Raw genomic sequence first — 9,055 nt, 5'->3', positions numbered from 1 at the left:
CGGAGCCGAGCCCGTTGCCCGCGTCGCCCGGAAGCCTCAGCTCACACCTCGTTCCGGCCCCTCCGGCCTTGCGGGGGCGAGGGCCGCTCTTCCCGCTCCGCCCGACTTGGCCCTCGGCCAGGAGAGGGAAGAGGAGCGCCGAGGCGCTGAGGGACCCCGCCTCCGCCCCAAAGTCCGAGCCCAGCCCCGAGGCCTCCCAGAGCGCCGGGGGCGGACGGAGAAACCTGCTGGAACCGCTGCGCACCTGTGTCCGGGCGGCGCTACAGCCGTCCGCGCACCCCGCCCTTCCGTGCGCGCCCCCGACCTGCCCGTCCCCGCGCCCCCCAAACGTGCGCGCCCTGCCTGGCTCACCCCACCCGGAGGAAGGGGGTACTAACGCCCCTCCGGGAAGGCGGAGCGCGGGTGTGGGGTGCGTGGCGGGCCCGGGGGTGCAGGACGGGGCTCTCGGCTCGCGGGGCCACAGCGCTTTGTGCAAGTTCTTTCCTTCGGGACAGACGCGCCAGGCGCAGAGGGGCCGCCGGTCCCAGATGAGAGGGAGTCGCTCAGAGACTGGGGTGCTGAGCAGCAAATCAGACGGCTGGGCGCCTGGGGACAAGGCGCGGGCGCGCGCCCGGCGGCCAGGCCGACGCCGAGGCTCCGGGGAGGCGGAGAGCCAGCGTGAGGCCGGCGGGTGGGCGGGGCTAGGGCTTCCTAGGAACCGCGCGGGTGCAGCCGAGCGCGGTGGGCGGTGCAGGGGGCGGGCTCGGATTCGGAAGGGCTGTTCTCGAGAGTGCCTGAGGCGACGTGGGGTTTTCCGCTCACTTTGTGGAGTGGGCCTGGGGGACAAGGGAGGGTGAGGGTGGGCGTTAGCAAAGGGTGGACGGGCGCCCAGTCGCGGCTGTGAGGTGGTGGTGCGGGTGGGCATGCCGAGAGGCAGGCAGTCTGGCAGGAGCTTTGAGAGGCAGCCAAGCAGGTGGGGACACCAGGGAGAACCTAGCTCTTTGCCTCCTGCCTGGGCTCTCCCGGGCAGGTCACTGACTGCTGGCGGCCACCAGCCTGACCATCAGGTGCTTACGCTGTTCACTCAGCCTCAGGGCCCACTGGGGCTCCTTGGAGGAGCTGCGGCTCGGTGGGGAAGGCGTGCAGTCAGGACTTCTTCCAGTTCTATTGGACCCTGAGCCCAAGATGCACCATCGTCCAAGGGTCTTGGAGGCCACGGGGGGGGGTGGGCGTTGTGCAGGGTGCCTTGGACAGGGTCAGATTAAGGATGTAGGAAAGCTGACGCTGCAGTGAGGATGCTCTGCCCCTGGAGGGTGAGGGCAGGGACAGGGACCACAGGGGACCCTGCCCGATTGCTATGAGCAGCGCCATCAGCCACCAGTGCTGGGCCCTGCGTTCCAGGTCAGTCCGGGATGGTGGTGCAGGGGGGTCTGTTGTGACTCCAGGAGATGTCGGCTCTCCACCACCTGGGCTCAGAGCTGGGACCCTCGCTGAGGCCTCCTGTTCGCTCCCTTATCTAGAAGAGGGGGCTTAAGGTCCATGTGATACCCCAGCCCCCTTGTAACTGCTCACCATTTGGGGGCTACACCTGGGAGGTGGGCAGGGAGGGGGCCAGAGAGCCCTGTTCAAGGGCCCGTTATTGGTGAGAGTTTCCACAGGAGCCCCACCCATCACCCTGGCAGGTCAGAGGTCAGAGATACATCGGGGCTGCTCACTGGGGCCCGGGGAGCTACGTGGAGACACCCGCCCCCCGCCCCGTCTCCTGGGTGTTGGGACCATAGGGAGTGTCCGGGAAGCAGGCCATACTGCCCAGCTCCTCAGGCGTGTGCAGGACGGCCCTGACTGGGGGTCCGCTGGCCAGGACCCCCACATATCACCGTGGCCCCCAGCCCTTCTGCCACCTCCCCGCTCACCCAGGCCTGGCCTTGGGAAGGGAAGGACGGTGCCGGTGCCGGTGCCCGGGTGGGCTGGGGCGGGCCCTAGAGGAAGGAGCTGCTTGACTCAGAGTTACAGGAAGAGTGGGGCAGGCGGGGCTGGCGGGGAGAACCACCAACTGCCCGCCCGCCCGCCAGCCCGCTGGGGAGGAGGGTGGGTGCCTGGGTGGGGTTTAGGTTGAGGAGAGGATGTGACTGCAAAGCCAGGAAGCTACGGGGAAAGTTCTTATTAAAACGCACAAACAAAAGCCAGGTCCTCGCCGTGCTTGGCGATGCGTCTGGGGCAGCCGTGGTGATTTGGACTGGGCCGGGGGCCCAGCCGAGCAAACAGTTTGCTCCCAAGCACACGTGAATGACCTCAGTGACGGACATCCCCTCCTCAGGAGGAAAGAGCTGGAACCAGGTGACTTCGTGTTCTCGCTGCTCAGCGTGAGCCTGTGTTCTCGTCCTTGGATGCCTTTTCCGGCCTGAGCCCTCTCCTCGAAATCAGGCCTGGCTGAGGGGAGGCCCGCAAAGCACGTGGCTTGCGTGTGCACGTGTGTGCGTGGTGCGTGTGTGCCAGTGAGAGAGCGAGGGGTGATGGGAGGCTGAGGGTGGGTGTGAGGTGCAGTGTGTGTGGTGGGGGGTGTGCCAGGTGTGTGGACTGCCGGAGTGTCGGAGGTGTGGGGAGTGTGCACGTGCAGGCACGTGTGGGGCGTGCAGGGGGCGGTCGTACAACACAGAGACGATACAGAGGACGGGGAGGGTTGCAGCGGAGGGTGTGCAGGGGGACACCTGTCGCCTGGCCATGTGGTTTGGCCTGAATTTCCAGGAGGGTCCGAGGTTGCCTTTCCAGGGGTAGGAGGTCTTCTGAGGTTACAGAGGCCAAGGGGCCACTGTAGGAGTTGCCCTGGGACCCGCTGGGCTGGGGGAGGGGGCGTGAGCCGCCCAGCCTCCCATAGCCCTCAGTGGGCTTGTCCTCCTGGTTCAAGGGCCTTCCCAGGACTGCCCTCCACTCCAAAGGACTTCTGGAAGGACGCTCCGCACCAGCCCCCCGGGAACGAGCCTGCCGCTCCACCGATTTCTGAGGAAATTCCAGCCCAGCCAAACCAGGGGCTTCCAGCTGATCACGGGGCCACATCAGGTCACCCGTGCCGAAGGAATGGGGGGCAGGCTAAGACTCGTCCCTGCACAGCCTCAGGGGCCCTACGGGTGGGGGGAGGGCCTGAAGGAGCCGGGGCCCTGGTGTGTCCACTTAGCAGGGAGCAGGGGGAGGACTAGGTGCCCAGTAAATACCCGCTGGGCACCAGGGAGGAGGTGCCCAGGGCCCGGCTGCCAAGGAGTCTTCCTCAAAGGCTCTGCCACTGGGGCTTCGTGCCCCGCCGTTCAGCCCAGGTCACTGGAGAGCTTTTTGGGTCAAGAGGCGTGTGGCTGCTGCCAGTCTGGCCGGGAGTGGTCCCAGACCCCGCGGAGGAGAGAAAGGTCACCGTGGGCGGGTGGGGGCTTCCCTTGGACAACTATACGGACAGTGTGGACAAAAGTGTCTGGGTCTGAAGATGACAAATGGGTGGAGGCGCCAGCACAGGACCCAGAAGGAGGGCTGCCCCGTGAGACCAGCCTGACCCCCCGCTCACCCCTCCTGCCTCGACACCTCGGCCCAGTGCAGCCTCAAGTGCAGGGTTCACGCGTGCGTGGTGCACCCAGGACGGCGTCCAGAACAAAACCCCATGGCTGGGAGCGAGGCTCAGTCAGGCAGCCCAGCACTCGAGAACCCCGAGCCCCCCGGAGCCTCGGTACAGGCTGAGTGCGGCTGTACTGCAGCCCCGCTGCCTGTGTGTGGCAGCCCTGTCCCAGGGGACCTGGGAACGAGGCCAACTCCTGGGCTCACGAGGTGTGCCGGGAGCGCTGTCCCACCCTGGGCTGTCACTGCGTCCCTGGGGCAGATGACGTGCAGTCTAGGCTGTGCCTGGTGCTCTGGGGCCTCCACGCGGCAGCTGGGGCAGAGGCAGTGCTTCAGTGGCCAGAGTTACACGTTAACTTATCCTGTTCTTGTTTAACTTGCTTCCGGGGATGGCGGCAGCCTCTGACCCATCCTGGTGCCCTGACTGACTGGCCACAAGGACAGAGAGTGAATCCTGCCCAGCCCTTGCGGGATCAGTCTGCTCGGCCAAGGAGCCCCGGGGAGCCGTGGGTGGCACCAGTGTCCAGCCTGCCTTGAGGAGGCCCCGGCCAGACCATGGCAGGTAGACGGTCAGAGAGGGATGGGCACGGGCTCCACTCCCACCTCCTGCCCCTCAGGCTGGCTCCACGCTGCAGTGTGGCCTGGCCTCTCTGCTTGGCCTCAAGCCAGGGGTACAAAGACCTCTGTTTGCCCCTCCCCTATGGCCCGGGGTCCTGAGCCCATGGTTAGGATGGGCCCACACCGTCTCCTGCCCAAGGCCTCTAGACCAGGCTCGTGGGGGTCAGTAAAGCCCAGGGATACTGGGAGTGGGCGCGGTGGGCGGCCATGGGGGGTGGGCTGCTGGGAGACCACACTACCAAGATGATGGCAGGCTTCTATGACTACCGGCTCCGGCTCATCACCCCAATTAAAAGATCTTGGGGAGGTGAGAAGGCTTGCCTGTAGCCAGGAGTAGAGGGTCCTGGAACCCCCAGCTCCCATACCAGGTGGAAGGTGCTGACGCCCAACCCCTGACTCCCCCAAACCACTGGTGTCCAGCAGAGGGGCCGGGGCCTGGGCATCAGAGCAGTGGGCGACAGGTGCACACAGGAAATGTGTGCTGGCTCACGTCCTGGGTAGACAGGCAGCTAGGCGGGCCCTGCTGAGCTGGAGGGCGGTGCTGGGCCAGCTCAGCCATGACTCCGTGCTAACATCTTCTCTGGGGACGGGCAGCCACATCTGGGGCAGGCAGAACACATATGAACCGGCTGCTGCTGGGGTTAGATGTGCCAAATGCCAGGCCCTGTCCCCCGTGGGACGTGTGGACAGACGTGATGCAGTTACCAAGCAGCACATGCCACTGGCCACCGTGGTTTTCTCCCGGCCCACAGACCATCTGTGGACAGTGGGAGGCTGGCATCGTGGGCACAGCTAACCCACTCGGTCCTCTCTCTGCAGGAGCCTGCGACAGGGCCCCTGACTTCCTCTCCCCATCTGGAAACCAGGTCCTGTGGCCTGCCCTGGGCAGTGTGGTCACTCTGAACTGCACGGCCTCAGTGGTCTCTGGGCCCCACTGCCCCTTGCCCTCGGTCCAGTGGCTGAGAGATGGGCTGCTGCTGGGCAATGGAAGCCACTATGACCTCCATGAGGACTCCTGGTAAGAGATGAGGGTGTCCAGGGTCAGGTGACCACGCTGGATATACCCCGCCCCCCCAGTGGCCTCTCTGACCTACACCCTGGTCTGTAATGACCTGGACATGGGCTGGGGAGTGATTGGCCAGACATGCCATGGGCAGAGTGCCACTCTGGACGCACACTAAGAGTCAGTGACTGCAGGGACAGATGGCCCCTCTAGACACTCACCTTGTAGACCAGCCAGGGCCATGGGTGCCAGCAGAGTCCTACAGCCTGACTTACTCACTGACCGCCGGGCCAAGCCTAGGATCTGAGGACCCCCAGGACCCAGACCCAGGATTAGGGTGACTGTCCCAAAAGAGATCCACACCCCCTTCATGTTCTGGCCATTTCTCTTAGCTTATGGCCCAAGGACTGCCCAGGAGGCCCAAATCTGCAGCCTCTCTGGGTGAGTCCCAGACAAGTGGGGCTCTGGGGCATCCGGTGATGCTGTCGAGCCCCAGGTGAGGGGGTGGGGCCTGGTCTCCCCAGGGTCAAGGCCAACTGGTCAGAGGTGCTTGTGTCCAGTGTCCTGGGGATCAACCTGACCAGTACTGAAGACTTCAGGACCTTCACCTGCTCCGTCCAGAACATCAGCTCCTCTTCCTTCACTCTTTGGAGAGCTGGTGAGTGGGGTCCAGTGGGGCAGAAGGTAGGAGGGAGGCCTGGGGAGCCTTTAGGCTTGGAGGGTGCTGGGCTGGCTCAGTCAGTGGCTCTGTCCCCAGGCCTGGCTGGACACGTGGCCGCGGTGCTGGCCTCACTTCTGGTCCTGCTGGTCCTGCTGCTGGCAGCGCTGCTATACGCGAAGTGCCGACTCAATGTACTGCTCTGGTACCAAGACACGTATGGGGAGGTGGAGATGAACGGTGCGTGGGGCGCGGATGCATGGGGAGGCGGAGTCAGCCACGGGGCCTCCCTAGGCTCAGCGCTGGGTGGGGGGATTGGCTCTGGAGGTGGGGGCGAGGAGGCATCCGTCCCTGGAGGGCACTGGAGAGATCCCAGTCCAGGAAAGGGGGGTGTCTCTGTGCAGCCCAGGAGGGCACAGGGCCGGCAGAAGGGGGCCACGGTAGCCTGGTTCCAGGGCTCCACTCGGAATCCTGTGCTGAGGAGGGGTCTAAGCGGGGGCCGGGGCCGAGATCTGCTGGATCTGCGTCTGGGGGGCTGGCCTGGACCCTGGGGCACAAGGGGGGAGGTTTAGGGGGCCCCGAGGGTGGCAAGCCTAGGCCTGGAAAGCGGCCGCGCTCACCCGCCGCCGTCCGCAGACGGGAAGCTCTACGACGCCTACGTCTCCTACAGCGACAGCCCCGAGGACCGGAAGTTCGTGAACTTCATCCTGAAGCCGCAGCTGGAGCGGCGGCGGGGTTACAAGCTCTTTCTGGACGACCGCGACCTCCTGCCTCGCGCGGGTACGGCGGCGCCCTGCCCCTTTCCGCTCGGGCCCAGCCCCGATGAGGGGCGCAGGCCCCGCCCCTGTTCCGGCCCAGACCCCGCCTTTCCAGGGCCACGCCCCTCAAAGCCCGCCTCCTCCCCGTGCAGGGCCCAGCCCCATCTCTACTTGGTCCCCGCCCCTGTTCCGGCCCAGATCCCGCCTTCCTAGGGCCACGCCCCCTCGGGTCCTCCTCAGGCCCCGGCTAGGGCCCCGCCCCTTCTAGGGCCCCGTCCGCACCGTCCCCGCCGATGCCCGGGTTCCCGCAGAGCCGTCGGCCGACCTCCTGGTGAACCTGAGCCGCTGCCGGCGCCTCGTCGTGGTGTTGTCCGACGCCTTCCTCGGCCGGGCCTGGTGCAGTCACAGCTTCCGGTGGGTCCCGCGCGGGGCTGGGTGGGCCCCAACTGCGCCCCCCCTGACTGTGCCGCCCTCGCAGGGAGGGCCTGTGCCGGCTGCTGGAGCTCACGCGCAGACCCATCTTCATCACTTTCGAGGGCCAGCGGCGCGACCCCGCACACCCTGCGCTCCGCCTGCTGCGCCAGCATCGCCACCTGGTGACCCTGCTGCTCTGGAGGCCCGGTTCCGTGGTGCGGAGGCGCAGGGGGCGGGGAGGGAGGGGGCTTGTGGATGGGAGCCCGTGGGTGGAGGTGGCATGGTCAGCCGCCCAGAGGAGTGGGCTCTTTGGGGCCAAGGAGACCAGGGTCTTTCCGTGTTGGCACCCCCTCACCCCCCCCCCAATTGTTCACGCTCGCTAACTGCCCCACCTTGGCCTCCAGACACCTTCCTCCGATTTTTGGAAAGAGCTACAGTTGGCATTGCCACGGAAGGTGCAGTACAGAGCGATGGAGGGAGACCCCCAGACCCGGCTGCAGGATGACAAGGACCCCATGCTGATTGTGCGAGGCCGGGTCCCAGAGGGTCGGACCCTGGACCCGGAGCTGGACCCTGACCCTGAGGGGGACTTGGGTATGCCCACCGGCCCCACCCCTGACCCTGAGAAGCTCAGCCTGAGTTGGAGGGGGGCTGCATAAGGTGGAGCCCCAAAAAGGGTCCAGGTGGCAGGGACTGCTCCCTGCAGCCCGTGGATGGGCTTAATTCCCAGCACCTCCCACTGCCTCTTTCCATGAAGGTGGTCGGGCCCGGGGCCTGACTGGGAACCTCCAGGATCTCAAATGCCACCATGCAGGAGGGGCAGCAGGGAGTGACCCTGGCAGAAGGCAGGCTGTGGGCGGCCCAGCCTCAGGCCTGGCGGTACCCCTCCCCAGGTGTACGAGGGCCTGTCTTTGGGGAGCCAGCAGCTCCACCGCATGCAAGTGGGGTCTCGCTTGGAGAGGGCCAAGGCAGTGAAGTGGATGTGTCGGACCTTGGCTCCCGAAACTACAGTGCCCGCACGGACTTCTACTGCCTGGTGTCGGAGGATGACGTGTAGCCCCTGCCCCGTGGAGCAGCAGGTTCACCAGGGACAGCTGGGGCAGGGCTGGGGTGGGTTTTTTTCCCACTCAGCAGGACCACGAGCCCTGTCTCCCTGCAGCCTTGGGACCTCGGGGAAGGAGAGTGGGCCCAGCGACCCTCCTCGCGCCAGAAATAAAGTCCTCTGGAGCCCCGCCCGGTCTCGGCCTCTGCTCCCCTGGGGCAGGAGGGGGTGTGCAGTGTTCTGAGCGAACACCCCGCCCCTCACTTCCGTCTCAGGCACTCCAGGGCCCTGGATCCCTTCCTTTTCTCGCTCCATGGCCACCTGGTCACCGCACCTGGGTGTCCCCTCAAGCCCACCCTCTCGCCATCCTCCTCCGTCCTGAGCCAGCTGAGGCGTGTCTCTTGCAGCGGCCTCCTCAGGTCTCCCTGCTTGGGGCCGTGACTGTTCCCAGTCCCACTGTGATCCAGACAGTCCCTGGGGGGCAGGCCCCTTAGAGACTTCAGGTTCTGAGCTTTGCAGAAAAAGCCTGTTGTTGTAAAAAATGTCAGTGGGAACTTTACAACCAACGGGCCTGGCTCGGTGAGATGGAGAGGTCCCAGAACCTACTGGACCCCAAGCCTCAGACAGCATGAGTATACCTATCAGGGCACCTCCAGGCCCAGGAAGGCAGGGCAGGGAGAGGTGTTGGATGCATCTGCCGCGTGAGCACAGCCCGGCAGGGCAGCACCGAGGCCAGTAGGAGTCACAGCTGCCCCAGAAGTGCTCGTTCTTCTACACACCAGGTCCCCAGCTCTGCTGCTTCTGCATCTCACTTGGCTTGAGGCTGCCTCTGCTGTCTGCCCCATCTCCTCCATTCTCTCCGCCAGCTCTCCTGCTGCTGGACACGCCCTCCTCCCTGTCCTGGGTCCCCTGACCTGGAGAGGCCTGTGTATGGGCCCAGGGGGGAGTGTCCTAAGGGGCAGGCATGGTTGCAGGCATGGTTGCTCTTG

General features: G+C 65.8%; 1 protein-coding gene across 3 annotated transcripts; it reads left to right on the top strand.

Moving 5' to 3' along the window:
• The first annotated feature begins 2,176 nt into the window (after nucleotides 1-2,176).
• SIGIRR (single Ig and TIR domain containing) lies at nucleotides 2,177-8,256 on the top strand. Of its 3 annotated transcripts, none has more exons than XM_067747723.1 (10): nucleotides 2,177-2,316; nucleotides 3,973-4,135; nucleotides 5,011-5,209; nucleotides 5,719-5,852; nucleotides 5,952-6,092; nucleotides 6,489-6,632; nucleotides 6,922-7,024; nucleotides 7,089-7,239; nucleotides 7,429-7,618; nucleotides 7,918-8,256. In XM_067747723.1, the coding sequence occupies exons 2-10, from the start codon at nucleotides 4,129-4,131 to the stop codon at nucleotides 8,079-8,081; spliced, it is 1,233 nt and encodes a 410-aa protein (XP_067603824.1). In that variant the 5' UTR covers nucleotides 2,177-2,316; nucleotides 3,973-4,128; the 3' UTR covers nucleotides 8,082-8,256. The 3 variants fall into 3 exon arrangements, with proteins under 3 accessions (XP_067603824.1, XP_067603823.1, XP_067603822.1); XM_067747722.1 differs by having other exon boundaries at nucleotides 2,190-2,316; nucleotides 2,885-4,135; XM_067747721.1 differs by lacking the exons at nucleotides 2,177-2,316; nucleotides 3,973-4,135 and having other exon boundaries at nucleotides 4,678-5,209.
• Nucleotides 8,257-9,055: the final 799 nt, after the last annotated feature.

Source organism: Pseudorca crassidens, chromosome 9, assembly GCF_039906515.1.
Source record: "Pseudorca crassidens isolate mPseCra1 chromosome 9, mPseCra1.hap1, whole genome shotgun sequence".
Taxonomy (NCBI): Eukaryota; Metazoa; Chordata; class Mammalia; order Artiodactyla; family Delphinidae; genus Pseudorca; species Pseudorca crassidens.
Note: the sequence above shows the minus strand (reverse complement) of the source record. Positions and strands in the feature narration are given on the sequence as shown.